This window comes from Camellia sinensis, chromosome 13 (assembly GCF_055761805.1).
Source record: "Camellia sinensis isolate YWXY chromosome 13, ASM5576180v1, whole genome shotgun sequence".
NCBI lineage: Eukaryota > Viridiplantae > Streptophyta > Magnoliopsida > Ericales > Theaceae > Camellia > Camellia sinensis.
In genome coordinates, this window is record NC_138973.1 from 17,384,367 (window position 1) to 17,412,073 (window position 27,707).

Consider the following 27,707-nt stretch of genomic DNA (forward strand, 5'->3'; position numbering starts at 1 on the left):
TACGGAAAAGTAAAATTTTCCATGAACTACAGACTATCTCAAGATGCATTATGGTCCAAAATGAATTAAAATCGATGAAATTTTTTTTGCCTTTTTATTTTTTCTTTTCAAAGAGTAGGGAGTGAATTCACAGGAAGGAAAAAAATTCCTAAATAAAGACATGAAATTCAAAATGAATACAATACACCAATTTATTAGTAACCCAAATAAACTCCAAATTCAGAAAATTTATTAACCGTTAAAAAAAGTTAAGTGATTATCAAATCCACCTTCAAACCCTGGAAAAAAAAAACCCAACCCAACAAAGCTAAAGATCAATTTATTGTAAATCAATCAACTTAAATTTAACTTGTATAACAATAAATTAATCACACTTACATCAAACCCAACAGAGCTCTTTTCCTCATCATCCAATCCTAGAAATTGCAGAACTCTCCTTCCACTATCCACTGCAGTGACTGTCAACACAAACAAAACAAACCCAAAATGGATGCGAAAAAACCAACTTTATCAGCACTTTAACTAAACCCTCAATTTTGCCAACAGCCCCACTCAAAAACTTCATAGTAAAACAATCCAATTCCAAACCAAAAATAGAGCATTTCACAGCACCAACATTCAAACATTTCTAAAAAAAAAGAAAAAAAAAATCATGAGATTGAACAAAGAAAATCATACACATATAAATAAAATATCATGAAATTGAACAAAGAAGTCAGTGAACTTCATACCAAAATCGTCACTCTATTACTCAATTACTCTTCTTTTTTTACTTTCTTTCTCTCTCCAGAAAATGTGAACACAGCTAGGCTTTAGAAATCTGGGAAAAGAGAGCCAAAAACAAATAGAGATAGAGAGAAAGGGAGAGAAAGAGAAATCAAACTACCTTGTGGTCGTGTTGATTGAACGGTGGTGGCCACTTCTAGCGGTACAAATGAAGAGAATCAGAACAAAAGAGAATTCAGTCTCGAAGAATCATAACATAGATACATACACACACATAAGGGAATTTACCTGTGTATACACACACAGAGGAAATAGCACAGAGGGGAATTTACCTATGTATCTATGTTATAAAAATAAGTATACCATCATAATGAAATTCTAGACTAATTTTGATAAAGTTTTTTTTAGACTAATAATCTTAATTAATTGAAATTAAAAAGTTATTTTAGATGATCTAAATAAGTATACTATTTAACTTTTTATATAAAAAAAATATGCAGAAAAGTAGAAAGTGATATGATAAAAAAAATAAAAAAATAAAAAGTATACTTGTATAATTTACCATAAACAAAGCCGTATTTATGTATTTATTTATTTGAAGGACAAAAGGCCACTAATGCCCTAATTAAAAATCTCAGAAGAATATCCAGAATTTATATTCACATTTTGCTTGAATATAAATCTCAGCCATTGTTGCTTGTTCTGCCCCCTTCAATTTCAAAACCTTACTTTCACCAAACCTCAAATCCAACCAGCTCTACCCATTACATCATTTCTAAATTGAATAAATCTGACAATCCACTCTTGCCTTCCTCAGATCTATAGCTTTCTACGTTTCCTTGATATTCTTCTGAGATTTTTCTTAGAAATTTAAACATGTTCATAACATATTAAAGCATTGGTATCTTATAACATATTAATATTTCACAAGTTAAGAACAGTCCACTTTTTGAGTCCGACCAAAAGTGTTTTGATAGCATCTACTTTCGATTCACCAAAACCATTAAGTATCCATATATATATATATATATATATATATATATATATATATATATATATATATATATGTGCCTTTGCCCCCAAAGGACGCACGTCCCCCTCCATTGAAGGCCCTCCCTCCCTCACAAGGAAACTTTTTCATTGGATTCATTTTAGGAGGGTAATTATGGAAATTAAAATCCACTTGACTGACTTTAATTGGATTCAATTCTAAATGCACACATGCCTCACATGCAATGGAGAATTCAAAAATGTTGAGTCCCATAAATAACCACCTAGATTTTTCAGAACGGGCAACGTTTATCTTCATTCTAACAACATGGATGCAAAAGAAAATGCATGCATAGATATATACACACACACAGAGGGGAATTTACCTAACGGAGGAAAGAAGCGAATTGGGGTGTGGGGATAAGAGAAAAGTAAATCTATGTAACTTGTTCTGGGTCTCTCCCAACTTTGTCTCAAACTCTCTCTCTCTCTCTCTCTCTCTCTCTCTCTCCATTCTCAAAATGGCGGTGGGTTTGTCCTTCACTCCAGACCTCAACTCAACAAACAACAACGGTGGAGGAAAATAAGGGACTGATACAATACACCAATTTATTAGTAACCCAAATAAACTCCAAATTCAGAAAAATTTAAATCAAAACAGAAAAAAATAACAACCGAATTCAAAACAAACAAAAACCATACCTTGCCAAGCATCGGTAGCAAAGAGGCAAAGAGGGTTTCGGCGAGATCTGTTGCGAGGAGGAGAGGACTGAAGTGATAAAGGGGGATGAGGGAGAGGCTGTCATGATGGCGGTGGTCGAGGGATCTGTTGAAGAAGGAGAAACAGAGAGGGTCCTGCGAGGGAGAAGAGAGGTGGTCGCGATGGCGGTGGTCGAGAGGGTTCTGTTGAAGAATAAACAGAGAGGGAAAGAGAGATAAAGAAGGAAGGAAGAGACGTAAAGAGCAGAGAGGGAGAGATAGATAAAGAGGGAATGAGGAGGAGACGTGGGTAGATGACAAGGTTAAGGAAGAGAAGTGTTTGGGCGGGAAATAAATAATTCAGAGCCATTGATATATACTGAAGATTGATCTGAGTCATTAAAATAAAATATATCTCTGATACATTTTGACATATTTTCAAAAATCGTTTGCCCCCAAAGGACGCACGTCCCCCTCCATTGAAGGCCCTCTCTCCCTTACAAGGAAGCTTTTTCATTGGATTCATTTCAGGAGGGTAATTATGGAAAATAAAATCCACTTGACTGACTTTAATTGGATTCAATTCTAAATGCACACATGCCTCACATGCAATGGAGAATTCAAAAATGTTGAGTCCCATAAATAACCACCTAGATTTTTCAGAATGGGCAATGTTTATCTTCATTCTAGCAACACGGATGCAAAAGAAAATGCATGCATAGATATTTATACACACACAGAGGGGAATTTACCTGAGGGAGGAAAGAAGCGAATTGGGGTGTGGGGATAAGAGAAAAGCAAATCTGTGTAACTTGTTCTGGGCCTCTTCCAACTTTGTCTCAAACTCTCTCTCTCTCTCTCTCTCTCTCTCCCCCCCCCCCCCTTTTCAGAATGGCAATGGGTCTGTCTTTCACTCCAGACCTCAACTCAACAAACAACAACGGTGGAGGAAAATAAGGAACTGATACAATACACCAATTTATTAGTAACCCAAATAAACTCCAAATTCAGAAAAATCAAAATCAAAACAGGCAAAAATAACAATCGAAATCAAAACAAACAAAAACCGTACCTTGCCAAGCATTGGTAGCAAAGAGGCAAAGAGGGTTTCGGCGAGATTTGTGGCAAGGAGGAGAGGACTGAAGTGATAAAGGGGGATGAGGGAGAGGCTGTCGTGATGGCGGTGGTCGAGGGATTTGTTGAAAAAGGAGAAACAGAGAGGGTCCTTCAAAGGAGAAGAGAGGTGGTCGCGATGGCGGTGGTCGAGAGGGTTCTGTTGAAGAATAAACAAAGACGGAGAGAGGGAGAGAGAGATAAAGAAGGAAGGAAGAGACGTGGGTGAGAGCAGAGAGGGAGAGAGAGATAAAGAGGAAATGAGGAGGAGACGTGGGTAGGTGAGAAGGTTAAGGAAGAGAAGTGTTTGGGCGGGAAATAAATAATTCAGAGCCGTTGATATATACAGAAGATTGATCTGAGTCATTAAAATAAAATATATCTCTAATACATTTTGACATATTTTCAAAAATCGTTCTATTTTATTTTATATATATATATATATATATATATATATATATATATATCGGTGATTAATATGTTTCTTTATGAATACAAGTTGTGTGATTCACGGCACACCCGAACTGTCGTCATTTCCGCGTGATAGAATTTGTTTAGCTATGACCATTGACCACTCAATAAAACAATATGCAAAATTACACAAGCAGCTACTAGAGTGATGTGGAAATAATCCCACCACAACTAATCCCAAAATTCAAGTTCAAATTCTATTCTAGAGTGTCGGCATTCACACAATTGTCAACCATTTAACGTAATTAATTAAAAAAAAAATTTATAATTATCCACTTATATAATAATAAAATTATTTAAATTATTAATTAAAATAAATATATAATATTATTAAACGCATTGCGTGTGTATATATAGACATGTATCATTTCAGAAGAGTCCGGATTCTCGGCCGCCCTTTCCGGCGGCCGTTCCATCAGCCCCCCAAAACGACGTCGTTTTGGGGGTTTTTTTGATTTTTTTTTTTTTTTCTTTCTTCTTCTTCATTTTTTTGACAGAACCAGAGGGAGGGGAGGGGAGGGGAGGGAGAGAGAGAGAGGGAGGGGAGGGGAAGGAGAGAGAGGAAGGGAGAAGAAGAGGGAGCACCGGACTGGAGGGGGCCTAAATCTCCGGGAGAGGAGGGGGAGGAGGAGGAGGAGGCGGAGGCGGGCCGGACGCAGAGGCGACGGCAGATCGGGCGACGATCGGACGGCTGGCGAGCTCGACGACCTGCGACGGCGAATCCGGACCCCTCCCCTCCGGCGAGCTCCCCTCCCCTCCCCTCCCCTCTGCTGCTCTGGTTCTGCGAAAAAAAAAAAAAAACGAAAAAACCCCCAAAACGACGTCGTTTTGGGGGGGCTGCTGGGAACTGCCGCCCAAAAGGGCAGCCGAGGATCCAAATTCATTTCAGAAATCTTGATGAGTGAGTTTAGAAATAGGCTCATCTCATCAAAATGCCAAGTCCATTCACACTTGTTACAGAGCTAGTAAACATGGTGGATGAGGAGACGAAGATTAGACAGTTCCGAAGCCACGCCCCGGAGGGCTGTTACGGCGAGATCATCAAGCTGGGTCCAAACCAACGCAAGGAAGCCAGTTCCAGAAAGTTTTACCAGCGCGAAGCCGATTCCTTCGGGCCTTCGGTTCTCAAAATTTTCGTTGGCGGCCGAGACACAGGTCGTGTATTGACGCCTCATCATTTCATTTGCTATTCAAAGATCGTGTTCCAGCTTGATGGCAATGAAGAACTCATCATCACAGCCGTTAGAGACGCCTCCTTTTTCCTGTATAGACTCAAGTATAGTCTCTCTCTCTCTCTCGTTCACCGTTAAAATTTCTAACAGAAAAATATTATTGAGTTGGTTAAGGTTAAGGTTAAGGTTAAGTTACTGACTTAATCGAGTTTATAATTTTGTTCGTAGAAGTGTGACACGTGTCGTTTATATGAGCATTTTCTATAAATAAATTATATATATATATGTTAATAATTGAAATCAATTGAATTAATTTGAGATAAAATAAAAAAAAAATTACGGTCAAAATCGATTCAATTAAAATTATAAGGACTAAATTAACATAATGGCCAAATTACTGGACTCAATTGTTCTTACATTTTGCCTCATGTATTATTTTGGTCCCTACATTTTTAATTATTTCAATTTTGACTCTTAATTTTAGATTTTCTGTGAATTTGATTCAATTGATAAAACAGTTAATGTTTTTAATACAAAATGATCACTAAATTAGTTGAGATTAATTCACTAGCTTAAGCAAGTTTATTTTGCTGTTAAAAACATGGTATATGTCAAAATACTAATAATTGTAAGCAACTGCACTAATTTGAGACAAAATCATAATTTCAGAGTCAAAATCAAGCTAATTAGAACTACATGGACCAGAATAACACAAAGACTAAAATATAAAAAATTATTAGCATAATTTGTCCTAAATTAAAATATTTTTTTTACCTAAACAAATGGAGGGTTAGGGAAACTAGATCAAAAAATGTATTCAACTCTTTTCTTTTTTCTTTTCTTTTTTTTAATTGTTGTTCTGGTTATTTTCAGGGGCTTGCGTTTTCTTATGGGAAGGAACAACTGCGAGGGCATGCCAGAAGAAGAGATCGATTGAGTCCTGAATATCATCACCATCTGGCACCCATTTTTTTACTTTTCCTTTATGTGTATATATAGCATTTGGTGTGATGATTGTGTAATATTTTTATGGTGTAAGGTATTGGATTCAATTCGTATAGAGAGGAGTTACCTTTGTATAGATTTATTTCTCTCTCGTTACGAAGTTGTATGTAATTGATAGTAGTTGTTGGATCTATTGTGGATTAATAGTTTATTTGATAATGTAAAATCATATTTGTAATTACTTTCATATCAGTTGACAAAAAAAAAAAAAAAACTATATGTATATATTTGTACATATACATGAACTTGTTTGAATTTGATGCATGTATAAAAAATATATTAAATGGAAATTTTAATTTCTTTTTTACTTTGATCCTTAATTAATTGTTCATATAGTTGCAATTGGTTGAGAACACTTGAGAGCTTTCGAAAAGGAGAACAAAAAAGAAAAATTATTTACAAATAAAAGCTTTGAACATCCGCCATCCTCGAAAACAAAAAATATTGCAATTATAATTCTGCTTCTTTTTCTTCTAGTCTCTTTCTTTCAAAGAAATTTTATCTTCAAATCTAAGTTTTAACCAAATAAATCAAATTTTCAAAATGGATTTGGGTGCAACCCACATAGATTAAACCCAAAATCAAATGATTTGTAAAGGGTAAACTATCAATAGATCTTAATAATTGAGCTTAATTTCCATTAAGTCCTATTGAAAATAATTTATACTAAAATCGTGGCTAAAAATAATTTTTTATGACAATTTTTGTATACGTCACTAAAAATTAACAATTAGTGACTCTTTTTGACACGATTTTTATAAATTATCGCTAAAACCTACAATTAGTAACGTATTTCTATGACGAATTTTTTAAAATATCGTTGAAAGTTGAAAGCTGAAAATTAGTAAAAAAAATTTGTTGTTTTTTTTTAAATTGTTACTAAAAACTTATAATTAATGACATTTTTGTGACAAAATTTTTAAACTGTCATTAAAAATTAACAATTGGTGACTTTTTAAATAATATTTAATAAAAAAAATCATTAATTCACTGCTGGAAATCGCACTTTTAGCGGCGTTTAAAAAACGCCGCCATATGTATCAAAAACGCCCCTAATTCCTTTTGTGGCGTTTAGTACCAAACGTCGAAGCTGCGGCCGTCGCTGTAGCTTTGCGACGTTTTAAAAACGTCGTGATATTAGTACAGGCGGCGTTTTTTAAAACGCCGCCAAATGTCCCACCACACACGCTGACGTCACCAACAATATTTAGCGACGTTTTTGAAACGCCGTCGTATCTGTTTTAAAAATATTACCGTTACTGTTGAGGGATTAGGAGGCGTTTGTAGAAACGCCGTCATATCTTCCTTTTTTTTTTTTTTTTTTTTTGGGGATATTATGCTAATTTTATTTGATTAAATTAAAAAAAAATACCTGTAAAAAATATTAAATTTAGTTTCTCATTCAATTAATAAAAAAATACCTATAATAAAACTAACATACAAAATATTAACTCCCATTCAAATATCTGTAATAAAACTAACATTTAAAATAATAACTCCCATTCAAATAACAAATGAAGCATTAATTCAATTTCACATTAAAAAAAAACTAACATTTAAAATAATAACTCTCATTCAAATAACAAATGAAGCATTAATTCAATTTCTCATTAAAAAAAAAACTAACAAATCGTGTTTAAGTAAGAGACTACAATTTGTAAAATTTTGATTCCAGATCTGCTAAAATGAAAAATCCATCCATCTTGTCATAAAACATAACCCACCAAACTCAAATCTTGTCTCAAAACTGCCACAAAAAGTAAATTAACTCCTCTTGAAACAAAACAATTAGATAAAGATATTATACCAAGACAAAACTCAAAGACAGAAAAATCTCACTGGGAGACTCCCAACCACTTTGAGAAGTTTTCAAACTCGGTGTAATCGCTGTCGGAGATCATAGTCTGGTACTATGCCTTTCCTGCAGACTTGCTTTTGGTAGCCTATTCCTGTTAATGATGAAAAGGTCAAAATTATTCATTTAGAAAAAAGGATCCAAATGAGGCCAATTGTCTACATATCAGTTTCTATGCACTGAATGATTGACAGAACTGAATATTATTACAGCAAAGTGATCAGAAATACACGTACACAAATATAGTCTCAGTATGCACTTCTAAACTACTGAGCTAAATCATATGGTACTAATTATGGTACTTAACTAGGAACACTTTGTAATACTGCTGGGATTTGATAAGCAGCATTTTGACTGAAGATAAAGAATTTTCTACAGCCATAAACTGCACTGAGCACCATTAACAGAGGATATAACCAACAGGTGTAAACAATTCGGACTAGCCACCAATATCATGTATAATATAACCAATAAGAAACATGACACTAGAAAATTGAAGGGAAATGTAAATAACATGTAAGCTAAATATTATTCACATTTTGTTTCCCTTTTCTTTTTTCCCCCTCCACAAACCCCCCACCAAATTGAAGATCCGCAACAATTTTCATGACACATGGGGCGGCGCAAAGTATATAGTTTAATATATTTATTATGTTATACATATGAATACTTAATAAAAAATAATAAAAATAAAACATAGCACTAATTTTTAAAGTTTAGAGGATAGATTAATAAGTATAAATCTACATTTTTACCTTGTTAGTTTTTTTTCTTCTTATTCTTCTTCTCTTTCTTTGAAAGGTGAACCTATATTTAATAAGAGCAAGTATTGTAATTAATAAGATATGTTATTTGTCAAAAAAGCTTTTGATTAAATGATTGCTCACCTCTTGTCTGCTTTTGTGTGGCTTGACTTGAGCTAGGACCTACAAAACACAGATACATGGCATGCCACAATCAGTAAATGTTTACCATTGCTAGCGAGTTAGAAATCACGCTGCAGCGTGTGTCAAAGAAGCATATTATCAGCACACCTGAGGTAATAATGCCTATTCAGCCCATGGATCAATGCCTGCAAAACAAATTGCCATTAGAGGATAAAACTCAGGGGTGACACCTCAGCTATCAGAAACACAAAGGCACCACTCATTCAGCACTCACTTGAATGGATGGCTTGTTCAAATGTCCAAGGTTGGACGTTGTTTGCCTTGGCTCTTGGCCAAGCATCATGGTTTGTGGGTTAATTAAGCGGAAGGCATCAATGACCACCTTCCCCTTAACACTTTGTATGGGATCCACCACAACTGCCACAGCACGTTGATTCAAAGCTTCAAAACTCTGCATGATATCACAAAATGTCAATAATTAAGGTGGTCTTGACTCTTGACAGAAATAAATGATAACAAAATTACCCCAATTCAAAACACACACACACAGGTAGACAAAGCGAGAGAGGGGGCATGAAAAATTTCTGAGAATTCTTGTCTAATTGAAGCATCAAAACTTCATAAGCATAGAATTTGCATGAATTAATTCATAGAAATTATAAGTTCCCCTTCTAACAAACATCATTCTCCAAGTTGAATTAGTTCCACAAGTAAAACATCAGGAAATCCAAATTCATTAACATCAATGTAATCATAGCCTAAGCAAAGTACATTTGAATCTTGCACCAACCACAATCCCTCCTGTCCAAAATCGCCAATCAAATTGCACAAGAGAAACAAGTGATTAACTGTCAGTTTCAATTTTAGTTTCAAGGGTACTAGGATTAATAATGGACAAAAAAAATCTTAAAACTTTATTTACTCCATAAGGGGAAAAATTATCCTTTAAACCCTAGGACTTGCGATTACGGCTTTGTTGCTAGGTTGTAAACAGAAAACTTTTTGAAGGGTCTTTATTCTTTTAAGAGTTTTCCCAACTTTGTTATCCTGATTTAGAGCCACAATACATTGAAAACAAAGATAATAAATAAATCAATGTAAAGGCATGGGAATTTACACCTTTCCAGAGAGGAGGGTGCTCAGAAACCATTATTTGGCCATGAGGTAGTTGAATTCCTATTGTTGTAACGGAGTTCTCAGCCTGTAAGAGGAAAAGATAAATCTGCTACATAAACTCACGTAAGACCTTCCAAAATTCGAACATAGCATGTATACAGAATGATCACTGGTTTGACTAATCCAATCATAGAGCAAAACCGGACAGACTAAAATCTTAATATACGGCTTTTAAAATTACCCTTCTGTTCTCATGCATAATTGAAAATAATTGAATCACAAAGATAATTTTCCGAACCCATATCACAAAGATAATTGAAAATAATTTTCCGAACCCATATCACAAAGATAATTGAAAATAATTTTCCGAACCCATATCACAGAAAAACTTCAGAGGATAAAATTGTTTAAACTTCCAGCCCAATACCATTATTACCTGGCTACGGCATGTGCAGTGTCGAATCCCCCTACGCAATTAATCGTTCATATTTAAAGGAAGAAGCACATTTAGCAACACATTAGTCATAACAATACGAAGTTTCTAACCAGATTGATATGCAAGTCCAATCAAATTCAGAGATCAAAGTTCCTTACCCAGTTACACTTGTTTCCCACAATCCCTGTTCAAATCAAAATAAAACACTCAACATCATACAGAAATGAGAGCCCATCACTTCAAAATGAACAACCACCATGATCAATATCTTCAAATTATACAAGTACAATGCAAGAAACCAAACACCAAATAAAGTCTACAGCTTGATAAGAGCAGAACTCACCAAAGGTCTTATAACATGTAGCTAGAGTATTTAAAGCAGCCTTCTGAATTTCACCATCTCGTTCTGCTGTTAGGCTTGCAACAAGCTGCAAGGATTTCAACTGTCCCACAATCTGTAGGCAAATTATAGAAGACTCAGTACCTTTCAAAGAAGAAAAAAGATCAAATAGCATTCCATATTAGTTTAGAACAGAACACAAAAACGCATCCAGCGAATTCTTTGCAATATGCACTATACATAAAAACAAGCACAATGAGAACTACTATCCCTGTCCATATAGCACCAATCCATATTATTTATTTGATATTATCAGTTAAATCCACTAGGACAGATCAAATGATGGACAAGACATCAAGCCACATGCAATGAGAAACGAAATATTTTATTATTCTACCATATTAGCACCATAAGCCAAACATCTGCATTATTCAAGAAGATGATAGGTAATCCAGAACATATAGCACTCGAGAAAAACTTAAAAAGGAAATTTCAAAACCATGTCGTTGCCCTTGAACAATGCAGTTCAACATTGCCTTTTCGGAAGAAAATTTCATGCATTATGCTGAGTGTTCAATTGAAGAAAAAATTCTTCTGTTATTATCAACTGTGCACATCTAATCCTAGAAGGTATTCCAACTTAGGCAAGTCTTTTTTACTAAACTTCTGAAGTCATATCTACTTTTTTTTATCAATGCATCTAAATCTACTGCAGTGTGACTTAATGTTACATCCCAAACTATGTTGAATTATAGGGTTGCACACTACTTTGTGCTATATTCTTGCAGAAATTTGGTAACTGGCAACTAGGTCATATTTAATTCTGCAAGGAAAAATAAAGGGAAATATATGTTACCATTTACATCTTCATTGCAGTTTTAAAAAAACAAAAAAAAGAAGCCACAATTCAGATGGGTTTTGCTTTAAGCAATAATGTGCAGTCCTGGAAATTTTGGTGTTGTTTTTTGATCCAATTGTTTCCAAGCATTGGTAATTCTGGCTTTAAAAAAATGGCAAGCAGAAGGATATTTGATACATTTCGTACATGGAAAACCATTCTGCTATTAATCATCTAAAATCAATAAATAACTGCCATCTGAAATAATAATTATTGACAACAATAAGTACCTGACTGTAACCAAGGTCAAAGTTGTAAAACGAGTATGTCAGCAGTATGTCTCGTAAAAGATTCACATTTGGATTGTCATCCCCATCATAGAATGAAAGTGATCTATCAGTTCTTACCTTGAAAACAAAAAGTGAACAATTAAAAGTTTGAATGTAAACAACTTTTTCAATTCATCTAAAGAAAATTAATTCAAAAGGAAAAAAATGAGGCATTTTCCAGCATACCACATCTTCATCAATAAGGCCTTTCCTCTCCCTAAATTTTGTAAATCTTTTTGTCTGTTCTGTGGAGATACTCTGAAGAAAAGAATATAAGCATGTTAAGCACGTAAAAAGTTTGTTTGAAAGAAACCACAATGTAAATATACATAAACATCAGATGCACATAGTGTCTGCCTTCAGGTTTGAACACAATCAAACTAGAACCTAGAACCTAGCCAAATATCCCCTGTTAATATCTTACACTGAATTCCTACAAATCTAGTAGTCTGTATACTCTGAAAATATAAAAGCTTGAGCTATGCAAACAGATGAGAAGTTTGCTCCAATTTGGATAGCTAGCAACTCCCTCAATTAAACCTTGGTCAAGTTTGGTTAGGAAGCTGTATTGGCTTACTAACCAAACCTGACCTCATATATGAAAAGAAAAAGGCACAGCCATTCAAGTCTACCACAATAATAATCATAAAACTGAATTTCTATATAGCAATTTAACATAGGCAATTCAAGACAATAAATGGAAGAAAATAAATGGTTAGCGTTTATGCATATAGTCCATCACAAACCTTGGCAGCCTCAGCCACAATATCAGGAAGCTCCATAGCAGTAACATCATTTAGTACAGGGAGTGAGTTTGCAACCAGAACAACCTGTAAAATATCCTTGTTACTCATGGCAAGCACGGAGATAACACTGTTAAAGAAAATGTTAAGCCTACAAAGTACAAAGTAACATCCATGGAAGCTATAAAGTTTAGTCCTAAGAAGTTTCTTTGTTTCAGGCTCACACCCTAATCAACTAGGCACAACCTGAAAATCCAATACGATGTATATCACATAATAGCCATTTATCATACATTTACTAGTCATTTCATACGATAAAGTAAAAAATGTCAAATATGTTGTACAATAGTGTAATGCAATCCTAAGATCCTAATTGCATATCATATGATTTTGACAACAGTAATGCGGTAACATCGATCATTTGAACAGCTAGATATGCAATCCATTGCAAAACAATCGTATCAACTTTTTTTTGGGTAAGTAACAATCGTATCAACTTTCATCAATCATAATGCATCTATATGTCTCCATATCCTCCTTCTCTGTCTCCTCCTGAAGGGGGTGGGGGGCAGGGGAGAGATTGGTGAATCACATCTTCATGACCCCATTCTCGCAATTACCAATAAACCTTTATTAAATCAGACTTCACAAAGTGGAGAGAAGCATTCCTAGATTGGGGTTACTATTAATATTAACTTCAATTAAAAATATTCAGAACCATTTCATTAACACTACTGAGAAAACACTTACTTCAGTTCCCCGTCGGAGGAGTTCCCGTGCTAGTGGAAGCATTCCCAGGATCACATCAACACCTGAGTTGTCCATAAAGAGTAGTGCTCTTTTATGTGGTGGAGGTTTCTTGTCTCCAGACCCTAACATTCTCTCCTTAAAAAGATCAAAATCATCCACCTAAAATACACAAACAAAAACCTTCTAATGATTATCCAACAATTACTTTGAAGGAAAGATATTCTATTTTTCCAATAATTTTTCCCAAAAGAATTTTATTTTCAGTTCACCTACTCGCCATGGTCTTTGCATCTTTTTGCGACTCATTCTATATATTTCAATAATTGTTCCTTTATGATAGAGATCAACACAGGCACGGGATCCCCAATCAAAAATGTTTGCAGCAAGAACACCTTCAATTAGGGTAAGCAGTCTTGTTTCCTGCAATGAAGGAATGCTTCAGACAATCAGTAGAATAATGGTAAGGGGTGAAAAACAATGCAACATATTTCCATTTATTTCAGTGATGGGTCCACTCCAATCTCAACAAAACTTTTGCAAGATTCAAATCTTCACACTTAACAGTTCCAGTAGTTACACAAAGATGCGTAGTGATATAAGAATTTGATTAGATTAAAGAAAGATCACAGTATGCATTAGTTTCCATAATAATGCAGCTTTCGCTTTTCTTCTTCCAATTCAGGGGGGAGGTGAGGAGGGGGAAGGAAAGAACAAGTTTAAAATTTACACATACCTCATTCATGCTATCAATCTCCATTAGCAGGTCAGGCAGAACAGCAAGTGATGCCTCATTTTCCCTATCACATGCCAAGAAGAGGAAAATACAGGTTAAATTACCAACGAAAATATAAGAGGCACGTCATTTTGTGGCCAGAAACAAATTGTATGTGGTTAAGAATGACATCACAAACAGGAAGAAACCATATTCAAATAAAAATTAACTCTCCAAATATGGATGGATACCTTTGTTTTATGCTCCTATAGGCATCAGCAAAATAGAACTCCCTCAAGCAGTCTTCCCTTAGTTCCAAAAGGTTGGCCAGCCCCAACTTTCCATATGCAGCAGGATCCTCCATCAACCTGTTTCACAAAATAGGAGCTTGAAATTGAAAATTTTAATAACTGGAACTCATTTGTGGAGTAGTTCAAAAACTACTTTTCCAGAAAGAATGTCACACGGTAACAACTGCCAAAAGCTTTTCAAGTTTCTTATACTTTCATGGCTTTTGTTCTACAACTATGATCTATGACATCCTTTTAAATGATCAAATAATGCAATTGTCTATCAGTTTGTAGATACCTTGCCAAGTGAGCAGAAAATGCACGAGCAAAAGAATAATATTGCCCAAATAATTATATAGATGTACTACATGGACAAGGCTAAATATACTAGTATTCTCTTCATGAATCCACAGGGATAGACAGACACATTGATAGACATAAACACACACATAGAAATGCATTCAAGAACATGAATATTGCCCAAAGTACAGAAGAAAAAATTACCGATTTAAGCTTGAAATGCGAGTAATCGAGGGGTCAGAGTTCAGATCTGGAGCTTCGATGGAGCTTCGAATATCTGAATCTTCGATGGAAATCACTGAATCTTCAACGCAGCTTCGAAATCGGTTCGATCTGGAGCTTCGATGGAGCTTCGAATATCTGAATCTTCACTGGAAATCACTGAATCTTCAACGGAGCTTCGAAATCGGGTCGATCTGGAGCTTCGATGGAGCTTCGAATATCTGAATCTTCACTGGAAATCACTGAATCTTCAACGGAGCTTCGAAATCGGGTCGATCTGAGCTTCGATGGAGCTTCGAATATCTGAATCTTCACTGGAAATCACTGAATCTTCAACGGAGCTTCAAAATCGGTTCGATCTAGAGCTTCGATGGAGCATCGAAATTGCTTCGATGGAGAAACAAGTGTATACCGCAACAGACGAGACAGACGAAATCGGTTCGATCTGGAGAAATTGCTTCCATCGAAATTGCTTTAATGAGAGGGTTGAGAGAAAGAGAGAGAGAGAGAGGGCTCAGATTCAAAATGATGTATGCGTATGGGTTAAGGGAGGACCAGATACAAAATAAGGAATGAAAAGGCGCGTGTGGTATACCGCATTCGGAGGCGTTTTTCAACGCCTCTTATTATAAAACGGTGCCGTTTTGGTTAAAAGAATATGCGGCGTTTATAAAACGCCGTTAAATGTTAATAACAGTGACGTTTAAAAAAACGTCGTTAAAAAAACGCCACCATAACCCGTTTTCCCTGTAGTGATTATTATAAGACTTATTAAACAATAAATCCATCTATTATAACTTACACGTAAGGCATTCTTCAAATAGTCCAAGAAGACCAACTGCTATCTAATTTTTTTTTTTTTTTTTTTTTTTTGAGACCTCCGTATGTTACGAGTGGGTACGGTTGGTTACCACAACAACAATGATTCATCCCCCCTTTTCTCCACCCCCTTTGACCCCATCTCTCTCTCATTGGTTACTTTTTTTTTTTCTTTTTCTTTTTTTTCCTACTCCTCCAATCACCACCCGTCACGTGGCAAAAGGGGGTGAGGGGTGACCCCCAAAAGGGGGTCCCAAGCATTATTCGTTACCACAATTGAATGTTGATACTAATTCAGAAAATCGAACTCTAAATCTCCTTCCAAAAAATAAAGTAATAACCGCTTGAACTATGCAAGCATCAATTGATTTTCTTGCTTTTCTGAATAAAATTATTCTAGCATTAAAAAAAATTATAAAAAAACACCTATGTTTAGAGGCACACCTAGGGATGGTCATTTTAACCGGTCGTATGGAGACTCACCTCTACCCAATATAAATGGGGTAGAGTTTATCCGATCTGTTTGAAAGATTGACTAGGAACAATTTTTTTTTTTTCTCCACCTGATCTGTTTGAAAGATTGACTAGGAACAAGTTTTTTTTTTTCTCCACCTGAAGTAGTAGCGGAGGATGCCCCATCCGATCTGAACTCGACCAGTACAAGTCAAGAACTATTAATCAACTCAGAAGTTTAAAAAAGATTAAGGACTTTTCATCGAGGTTTAGAAGTATCCTAATAATAACCTGTAAAAGTAAGCAGTTGAATCAAACTTTTCCTTGACTCAAAAGTCTAGAAAAGATTTAAGGACTTTTCATAGAGGTCTAGAAGTCTCCTAATAATAATCTGTAACAGTTTCGTAGAATCAAACTTTTCTTTTTGTCAATGAAAGCATGCAACTCTCTCTATCTATGACTCTCACTCACTTTCACTTATTTATCTCTCTACCTCACTAGAAAGAAACCCATTTTCTCACTATTAGTTTTACTCTTATTCTCCACTTAAATCACTATTTTTGACTTTATTAACTTATTCTATTAGGATGAAGCAACAAGTTTGGTTTACTTAGTCATGTGAATCAAGTTTGGTTTACTTAGTCATGTAATCAAGTTTGGTTCATGTGAACAGGGTGGGTTCGGATGCTCGATGTGTGGAGGTGAGGGATGAAAGAGGGGTGGCGAGGGCAGGAGTAGGGACAAGTACAAGTAATAAGAAGTTCGATAAAAGTTTGTCCTATGATTAATCTCTGATACCTTAAAATGAATGAAAAATTACAATTTAATGTAAGTTTGAAAGAACAATTTTAGATCAATACTTTACAAATAATAATAATTAAAATTATAAAATTTTTTACGAATCTGTAATTATTTTTTAGAAAGATTATGAATTGTAATTTCTTCTAAAATAAATAAATGCACATATTCTAAAGTCCCAAAAAGTCCACAGCCCGCATTAAAAGCACTATGTGGAGTAAATGGCCCCCAAACTTTTGCCTATAAAGGCCTTAATATTAGAGCCCTGAAATTTATTGGGCCTCAATGGCTGAAAATAGACAGCCCATAAAGAACTTTCAAGAGGCCTTTTAAAAAGTCTTTAGCCTTATTATGAGGAACATATAAAAAATCATTGAGTATACTCAATTTTGTAGTACATTCTATGAAATTATTTAGGATTATAATTTACTCTCAATATATTTTATATTTTTTTCTACATTACTCTTCAAAGTACACCCAAATAATAAACAAATCAAAAATCTCAAATTACAACACTTTCAATACTTTTTAAAAAATTCTTAAATATATTTCTTATTACAGCTATTTCTTTTATTCACATATAAGATTTTTGATTCGGGGCTTTAATTTATGCATAGTTTTTAGTTACATTTTATTTCTTTGGTTTCATAGTGAAATCACGACTGTTGCCAAACCTAGACTAAGGAGTTGCAAAATTAATGGAGATCGAATGCTACTAGTGCCTCAACAAATGTAGAGCCTCATCATTTTTTTGTTTTTTTGGTGCTTTGGAATTTAACGAAACAAAGTTTTACAATAAAGAAAAAGAGATATACCAAGGGTAGAATTAATAAACCTCACAATAACAATCTTAGTCTTTGTCACAAATCAGTCATTTTTTATGATTTAAAATTTTTAATTTTTTTTTAATAAGGCATAATAATGTTGATGATAATGGTAAGTTTTGGTGAGATAAATTGAAATTTCAGAGTGAGGAAGAAAATGAAGAGAAATAATTAAAACTTTGGAAAGAAAATAAGAGAGTTGAATATAAAAAATATATATATAAGTGATTTAGGTGTACAATGAAAAAAAAGAAATTATTTTATTTTAAGATTTAATGTGCATTGTTCTTATTAGTAAATATTCATTAAAATATAATAAGAACTAAAATTTTAAAAATTTTATTGAGTATATTAAATTATTATTTGGTTGCAAATAAAATCACTCGGAATATATAGTTCATACGAACCACGTGGCCCAAATACGAACTAAGTTCGGTGGCCCAATTATTAGCATCAAAAGACTCCAAAATTTAGCCCCTTCAGTATTATAAACTTGAGACGAAATTGTGAACTCCTCCAATTCCATCCATTTGAAATTCATTTAAATCAATTTTTAAATAGGTTATATCTCTTCGGTCCATTTAAAATATGTTTACATGAATTGGATATGGTATCTATTTAGCATGAAACCATGAACGGCACCACCATCTACACAATCACAATCACATCACCACCACCACCCTTACATAATTTTATCATATTTATATTTAAAAAATAAACAGTAAATATAAATTTAAAAATAAATCATTAGACTAGAATCATAATTGACCTCACACCCCATTATCTATCTTCAGTCCACAAACTTACTGAGAGAATACCATTTTAAAAAATTCCAACACGAATCAATTATGATTAAGGCTTCATTGGGCATATAATAATTTTAACTTAAAAGTTAAAAAGTTATTAAAAAAATTAAAAAAAAAAATCTATAACCTATATCAAAAAGTTAAAAAAAAAAAATTTCTCTACTTTTTACACATCTTTTCGTAAAAAATTTAAAAGTTATCCCAAATGTACTAATTTTTTTTACCTCATATTTTAGCAAAAAAGTCAAAAAGTTACTAAAATAGTTTGTTCCCAAACGAGACCTAAAATATAAGGTAAAAAAAACAAGTATGTTTAAAATTACTTTTTAGTTTTTTACAAAAAGATGTGCAAAAAATAGAGAGAAAGGGGAATCTTTGGCTGTGTTTGGTTATGTTTGTCAAACACATTTTCACCCACTTTCATGAGTGTGGTGTTTGTTTTAAGTTTCAAATTGTAATTCCACACCCACATTTGAAAACTCCTTTCCAGGCGAGAAAATTTGGCTAACCCGGTCGTCCTCCCGAACGTCCCTCGGGCATCCGACCGGTTGACCAGAACAATGTGTTTTTTTTTTTTTGGCACTTGTTATTTTTATATTGTAAATAAAAAATATTTTTGGAATTTTTTTAATTTTTATATGAGTTTTGAATAGAATTTTAGGTTGTGTGCTTAGTTATGAGTTCTAAGTTTTTTAATCAAATAACTTTTCTAATGTCAGAAACTTAAAACTCTCTCCAAAACTCATAACCAAACAAATTTTCCATACTCAAATCATAATTCCAAAACTCACAAACTCAAAATACAACTCTATTCTCAAATCATATTTAAAAAACTCTACCAAACGCTACCTTTTACTTTTTAATATAGGTTGTTGGCTTTTCAATTTTTTTAGTGATTTTTTGACTTGTAGACTAAAAAGTAATGTTGCTAAACGAGACCTAAGTTTAGGAATCCAAAATTTATTCCCCAATTTTTGTGCTAAGAATTGAAGTGTGTGGTGGAGATTGAAAAGATACAATATAAAGTTTATGTGTAGAATAAACTTAAATCACATATTGATATTATTAAGGGGTGGTTTGGGATATTCTAAATAAGTATACTTTTTGACTTTTTATATTAAAAAAAATGTGTAGAAAAGTAAAGAAAATTGATTGAAAAGTAGATAGAATATATTGATTAATGTGACTCAAATAAGTGTATATATGTAAAAAAAATATATTTTTTTTTAATATATGCCAAACATCTATTAAATAATTTTTTAAAATTTATAGATTTATCGTATAAAGTCTCGTTTGATAATAAGTTATTTTAGTAATTTTTTAACTTTTTATGAAAATATATATATAAAAATAAAAAAAAATGATGTGATAATTTATAATAATTTTTTAATTTTTTTTTCCGTTAAAATATATAATTATCAACCGAGAACTTATCCAATCATTAGTTTCTTTTGAGACAAGAAGGATTGAGCAGAGCAAGTCAACACAACAAACAACAAAATCATTCCTGAAAAATGGACCACTTCAAACATAGAACACAAACTCGCAAACATATAAAGAAAAAACACATGTTGCACCAACTCATTCACTATAGACTTAAACTTTTAAGTAGATATAAACAAATATCAAAAACAATATATATATATATATATATACATTAACCTTATTGATGCAAATGTGTCAAAGAAAAAACACATGTTACACCAGCTCATTTATTAGACTTAAAACTTTTAAGTAGATATAAATAAATATCAAAACAATATATAGTTACCTTACTGTTGCAAATGTGTCTAGAGCAGATTGAGATGGAGCCATGTTATTGCGCCCGAATTCCTCCAACAAATGTTAAGTTTCAAGAGTAATGTTAGAGACGAAAAAAGTACTAAGAAAACACTATATTTAGTCTAAATTTAATTTTTTATGATGAGATCCATGCTTCAAATATATTCAGACCGCTCATTTTTTTTATTTATTTTGAGTATTTTTTTGAGTTTGAATTCTTAATCTCTAGCATTATTAACGCATTCAATATAGGGGGCATACTCTAATGCACTTTCCTCTGTCACAAAGCGTAACACATCCATCATCATCATCAACAGCAGCAGCACCTTTTAGCTTCTTAAACTCATTTCCTCCTTTGCAAAGAATCATCCAACAACCAACGAAAGTCATGAGAGAAAAGCCAATGAACAGACTCATGCACAAGAACAAATAAGCATCGCGTTGATGCTTTGTAAACGGGTCTCGATTCAGTTGAATTCTAGTGTTACCATTGTTGTTGTTGTTGGAAGAAGAAGTCTGTGGATGACTGCTGTGCTGTTCTAGTCTGATCTTCTCGTGTTGTTCGTAATCACACCAGTTAAGATCTTGTAAATCAAAGTATAAAACATGCAGCGGATAAAATGTTTAGATCATACCTTTAGATCATGGTTTTAAAAATCGGACCGGACCGGCCGGTTCAACCGGTTGAATCGGTGACCAGATGGGGTTCCGGTCCGGTCGACCCTCTTAAACCGGCCATTTGAAAAAACCGGCCTATTTTTAAAAACCGGTGAACCCACCGGTTAAACCGGTGAACCGGTCGACCCGGTCACGGGTTGATTGAACCGGTCCGGCCTCTTTTTTTTTTTTTTTTTCCCCCGTTTTTTTATTTTCTTTCTTTCTTTTCTTCCTTTCTTTCTTATTTTATTTATATATATATATATATATATATATATTATATATTATATATATAATAAAAATTTAATTGGAAACTCTCTTTTAAGGGTCTCCTCTTGTGAGGAATCCCATTGAGAGTTTGAAATTATTGTGAAAGCTTCTATCTATTTATAAGAAAAAAATTCTTCCAAAAAACTCAAGAAATCTATGTGGGATTCAATCAAATTCATTGGAGGGAAACTTAAAATTTGATATCCCTCCAAAAATTTTGCTCTTCTTTCAATCAAAGTGTTTGAATTAAAATCATATGGAAGGAATATTAAATATTTAAATTCTTCTTCCAAAATGAAAATTAATAATATTTTTAAATATATTTTTATATTTTTTAATAAAAAAAGTATTAAGAGAAATATTTAAGATTATTAAAATTTTTAATTTTTAATTTTATTACTTATATTTTTATTTAAATATAATTTTAATATATTTATGACGTCACGGTTCGATTCCGGTTCAACCCGACGGTTGAATCGGTGACCCGTCCACCCAATCATTTTTCCGGTTCATTCACCGGTCCGGTTTTTAAAACATTGCTTTAGATGATAGAACCTCGTGGATAAATCACGTGCTTCCAGAGTCTGATAAACCAACCCAACAGTGAAGTGATATTACAGAATGAATATTACCCACACAAATCACAGTGCAAATGACTTGATCGTTGTTTTTGGGAGAGAGTCAGTATATGGGTAAAACTCAGATCATACGTTGTTTTTCTCTTGATCACCCATAACCCATATACCAAATATATAATATGTTATTATTATCTATCCATATCAGTTAATGGAGATAATATCTGTATCCTGAGTGGTTATCCTAAATAGGTTTGAATTCAATTTCAAAACCTATTTGGATAAGGTTCAATTGGTAGTTCAAATGGTCATGCCCCATGGGCGCCCATTACTAACATCTCCCACTCGCACATGAGTTGGCATGACACTGTCACATCTCTATCTCAATCTCCCAAAAAATGAACAATCTCATACCAGCCAATGCACCGTGCGACCGCTGAGAACACCTGCATGTGGGAGCTCTATACTAGAAACTCAATATGAGCCAGTATAGAGACATCAACCCAAAAAGAACAGAAATAGTGTCTCATATACCCCAGACCCATCTAATTACACCGGTCCAAAAAACATCTCTAATTCCTCAAAAGAGCATGTTTGACCCTCTCAATTCTTGCAATATATTCACACTCAATCCGCTTCTCATATAAAGCGATGTGAGTTGCCGGCAGTGAATATACAACAGTGGTGTAATACTAGATGATCTTCCCTTTGCCCTCATGCCATTTAGTTTAGGATTGATCGCTTTCCCAGTGATGTCCCTTAAGGCCGAATCATACATGACCGCAGGCAACATACCAAAGTAGCAGAACATCAACCCCTTACCTTATGACATAGTCAAAAGTCACAAAAGGGTACATAAATGAAAGTCATATCAATAATGACATGTAAGACTCACACGGTGAGGAAACAGGGATCCATTCTCTCACCTCATTACTCGATCGCCAAGCACATGTAGCATGAATACATGTTACGGTGGAGTAACTCTTCCATAAAGAGTGATGTCATACTAGATACACCGTACAGATATTAGTCTAGTCGCTTTCTAGCGCCTAACCCGAATTCTCTATTTGCTCGCCTTCCAGGCGCCAAATGAGATCCGCATCTGGCTAATCATAACAGGCACAACATGGAAAGTGGGTACTAACATCCATGTTTGGTCCTTAACACGACCTCATCTTGGTTGTAACCAAGGCGACATGCATAGTGGATTATTTAAGCCTCTCTTGGCTCCAAATAAAAATAAACCACTAGTCTCAACCTTGCTCGCTCCCAAACGCCAAGGGCGATTGCTCGTGTGAGTGAGCCAATCTTGCCTGCTGACATCATCATTTGCTAATCATTATGACACAAACCATAATAGTATCAACATCCCATCATCTCAAAATAAGTGATCGATTTTTAAAAAAAAATTGACCACAGCTTGCGCAATTCTAGATTCCAAACATAAGCCTTATCAGCACCTCTTGCGATAAGTATATACAACGGAATCCACCATGTGCGCCTCACATGAAGTGATTCAAGATCACAATTCTAGATTCCAAACATAAGCCTTATCAGCACCTCTTGCGATAAGCATATACAACGGAATCCTCCATGTGCGCCTCACATGAAGTGATTTAAGATCACTACCTCTTGCGCAATTACCTCTCTAAAGATATTTTGGTGACCAATTTGCGTTCATTCTGGATGCGCCCAACTAGCGCATTGAATCTTACAAGGAGCAAATTAATATACTACTAGTAAAGTATTTTATCCATAGTCTAATGAGCATGGTCAATGTCTAAACAACTCAGTTGACCATTCACCAAAGATAACACTTATCATGCCGAATACGCCCACATAGCGTACTTTAGGCTCCCACAACAAAGAAAAGATCAAGGAATATAAGTCATCTGTTTCTCTCAAAGACAATCCGAGGATTCACTCAATAGCTAAGGCTCTGGCTTTTACCGATAGGTAAGTCAATGGGTTTGCAATTTTGCATCTAGAATCGTTTTAGGATATTCCTTATGTAAGTCATCGAAGACAAAACAGGAATTCTCCCAAAACAATCCCTAAGGATCGTATATCCGAGCATATAAATTACATCACCCATGTCCATCATATCTAAAACAGAGGACTGGCCACCTTAGGTGGCGACAACCCTATAAATTCCTGACTCATAATGACTAAGTAAGGAAAAACTTCTTTTGGACCATTGATCATGCCTCAGTGGTCTTCATCGATCATCGTTTGCCTATCATGGCTTGACGTAATCTAAGAACCACTATTTGGATAACTGTTTTAGGCTGTAAAAGATTTATTGGAACTAGCAACCTTTTTGCGCTCCTAACTTTTCACCATAAAAACAGAAGGTAAATCCCTACGGATCTACTTATCCAATTCTCCAACGAGAAGTTGGGTCACAATGTCCACAAATCAATGTTCCGAACTTATGTCAATCATAGCCTAAGTCAAAATAACCTCACTCCCCAGGAGGAAGTCTTCTCATGGTCTACACTTTCCTCAATGGTGCGACTTTTCGGTATCTAGCGAGCCTTATGCCTCAACAATGACTATCCAAATTACGCATAACTTTATAACAGTTTTGCGTCATAATGGAAAGTCAACCAAATTATAAAAATGGTTAATCCTCAAAGACTTTGTCTTAAACTGCGCAACATTGATCCACTTTCTAAAAACAGGAGACTAGAGCCTTTGGCATTATCCTAGGCTCTTTATCATCTTGCGGAGCAATCATGAATGTTTCCCTCTCAATCACCCAGTGATGACGTGGAAAATTTTCACATTCGCTACCACGCAACTAAGAATGTAGAGTATTCTTCTCTAATGGAGTAATCCATTAGTAGGCACATCGCTCCCACTGTCCCTAGGATATGAAAATTTCTTTCCATTCTCAACTAGGCTACATAGAGCGCTATGCTTGGAATTCTCCATCTTATAGAGTTTCAAAAACTTTATTCACGTCACCTTTACTAATAAAATTTTATGTGACTTAGTTACATTACCACAAAGCTGCTTACCTATATGTACATGACCCGGAGGATTTGCATGACCGCATACAATAATGCGCTACACGACCCTTTGTGTTTACAAGACAGCATACAATAATGCGCTATAGAAGCCTAGGTCTTAACTTCGCAATCTTATGAGAAGTAAAATAAAGATAAGCTGCTTAATGGTTACAGATCGCCCATAGATGGCTCTCTGCTAACCCATTACTCAAAAATGGAGTGTAAAATCTGATATGGAGGGCACTTAGTTAGGGATATAGGCAACAAACTAGTGCAATTCCCAATTGGGAAACATTTTGCGCCATTATCCACCTAACATTAACAATATTTAATTCCTTATCTCTACTACACCAGTGTGTTGTTGAGTACTAGGAATAATCAATTTTCTAAACATCCATTTCTCTTCATAGAGTTTTCTAAAAAAAAATAACTCAAATAGATACTCGCCACCTTAGTCAAAAACTAAAAGCACAAAAGCTCTTATCTAATTGATCTCGACCTCATATGTGCAATGTCAAAAATCATCTCAAAACTTTTGACTTATGGGAGATCAAATAGTCTTGACTCAGATGCGTATCGTAATCTATAAATGTGTCGAGATTGAGGCTTAGCTATCATACCCTCACACATATCTAGTCACAAATATCATAGTGGACTAAATGCGCCAATACAAATGACCTTCTACAGCTTTCCTACTTACTTGTGCGCACCCATTGCGAACAAAGTTACACATTCACATGAGAGCAGGATGTCATAAGCGAGTGGGCTCGAGAAGGCCTACTCAAACCATCGTGTCATCACCTCATTAATGTGATTAAGTATAATAAGCCACTGGTTCATGACCGATGTCATAAACTAATTCCAATCATCTTAATGTGTGAGTTCTCAAAGACAAGTTTTAAAGGTTTAGGCCCAACTAGGTAATGACTCACGACAAAGTCATATTCACTAGATCATAAAAGGGATGTCATGGAGATATCAAGTGCGGCTAAGTCGCAAATTTAACTAGTAAGTGCTAATCCCCTGCACCTTCAAGTCAATTTTATTCTCCATACACTTTACTGCATCTAGTTGAAAGATGACGATACTCATCTTGCCATATCTATTTCTCGCTTCATAGTTACTTGCAATTAATTCTACTATCCACAGGAAGGAGAGAATAAGCTATCAACTATGACAGCTCCAAAGTAACTTAAGTGCGAATTAGGCTAAAGAGTCTAATTCAACACAATGCTCTCACAAGTGATGCGTCAAATTCTTAGAGTCATAACAACCTTGTCGGCCTTGACCTTTTCATCACTATGCCGCAACGTTTGCGCTTAGTGTTAAACGTTATTAAAAAAAAAAACGTTAGCCTAGCTAAGGAATTATACAAAGAAGCCCCTCCTCATGTCTCACACTCAAGTGTGGAAACAGTAAGTGTCCAGACTTAGACAAGTTGGCAATGCTAATAGATTTTGCAGCCACTAAGCGCTAAAACATGCAGCGGATAAAATGTTTAGATCATACCTTTAGATGATAGAACCTCGTGGATAAATCACGTGCTTCCAGAGTCTGATAAACCAACCCAGCAGTGAAGTGATATTACAGAATGAATATTACCCACACAAATCACAGTGTAAATGACTTGATCGTTGTTTTTAGGAGAGAATCAGTATATGGGTAAAACTCAGATCATACATTGTTTCTCTCTTGATCACCCATAACCCATATACCAGATATATAATATGTTAATATTATCTATCCATATCAGTTAATGGAGATAATATCTGTATCCTGAGTGGTTATCCTAAATAGGTTTGAATTCAATTTCAAAACCTATTTGGATAAGGTTCAATTGGTAGTTCAAATGGTCATGCCCCATGGGCGCCCATTACTAACAGATCTTGTTGTTCAAGGGTCCTTTTGTACTTGACTCCTATCATGAGGAGGGCACAAAGGTTGAGAGAGGCGGCGATGAGGGAGAGGATTAAGGGGAACCACCAGTCTTTGCATCTGAGAGAGGAATTGCCATTGGAGATTACTGTGAAGATGACTCCTTGGAAGATGAAGTAAAAGTTTGCTAGTTGGAAGGCTGTTGATTGGAGCTTCTGTATTCTATCCTCTTGCTTCTCTATTGTTGTTTTCATTTCTTTCATCTTCCTTTCTTCTTCATTGGTTTCATTTTGGTTCATCTTTGGTTGGTTCAATGTGTGTGTGAGTGAGAGAAATGGAAAATAAGAGTGATATCCATTCTTAAAATATATGGATATGTTTGTTTGGGTGGACACAATTTTAATATTGGATTAACTATCCAACAAAATACATAATCCTAGCCTTAGCTAAGAAAATCAAGATTTAAACTAATGGCTTATCCAGACATGGGATTCCCTCTACGGGGATTATTGAATCTTAAGACAGAGTAGTGGGATACAAAATAAGGAATTAAGAATAGATTCAGATTAATTGATTAAAATTGATAGAATTTTTTCAATTATTCTCTATAATTCTGGATCAATCAAATGTGTCATATACAATACACAATTCAAAAGATAACCCCATGAAATGTCCTAGTATTTTGATTTAATATAATTCAGTCTGTTCAAATAAATATAGCTTAATAATCTAACAATTGTAAGTCAAGTTTGTTGGAACATATGCGAAGATTGAGTCTCATATCGAATAAATAATTAAATGAGTGGGTCTTAATATAGATTGAATGGACTTACAACTTAC

At 34.6% G+C, this 27,707-nt stretch overlaps 1 protein-coding gene and 1 long non-coding RNA gene across 2 annotated transcripts; one reads left to right on the plus strand and one right to left on the minus strand.

Annotated features, from left to right (window-relative positions):
* Positions 1-4,879: 4,879 nt before the first annotated feature.
* LOC114309026 (uncharacterized) lies at positions 4,880-6,357 on the plus strand. Its single transcript, XR_014349857.1, has 2 exons — positions 4,880-5,275; positions 6,045-6,357. It is a non-coding gene; the product is annotated as an uncharacterized LOC114309026 (long non-coding RNA).
* A 4,096-nt stretch (positions 6,358-10,453) lies between these two features.
* LOC145806538 (pantothenate kinase 2-like) lies at positions 10,454-15,515 on the minus strand. The gene is made up of 11 exons (XM_082903837.1): positions 14,977-15,515; positions 14,434-14,550; positions 14,204-14,267; positions 13,744-13,890; positions 13,471-13,629; positions 12,724-12,807; positions 12,164-12,235; positions 11,939-12,055; positions 10,814-10,925; positions 10,629-10,654; positions 10,454-10,501 (listed from the first exon to the last, which is right to left on the minus strand). The coding sequence occupies exons 2-11, from the start codon at positions 14,544-14,546 to the stop codon at positions 10,475-10,477; spliced, it is 921 nt and encodes a 306-aa protein (XP_082759963.1). The 5' UTR covers positions 14,547-14,550; positions 14,977-15,515; the 3' UTR covers positions 10,454-10,474.
* Positions 15,516-27,707: the final 12,192 nt, after the last annotated feature.

Excerpts from the sequence above, each read along its gene's own strand:
- LOC145806538 (XM_082903837.1), bottom strand. The coding sequence starts at position 14,546 with ATGGAGGATCCTGCTGCATATGGAAAGTTGGGGCTGGCCAACCTTTTG. Across the intron at positions 12,056-12,163 it reads GCCTTATTGATGAAGATGTG|GTAAGAACTGATAGATCACT; the intron begins GTATGCTGGAAA and ends TTTGTTTTCAAG. Across the intron at positions 10,926-11,938 it reads TTGACCTTGGTTACAGTCAG|ATTGTGGGACAGTTGAAATC; the intron begins GTACTTATTGTT and ends ATTTGCCTACAG.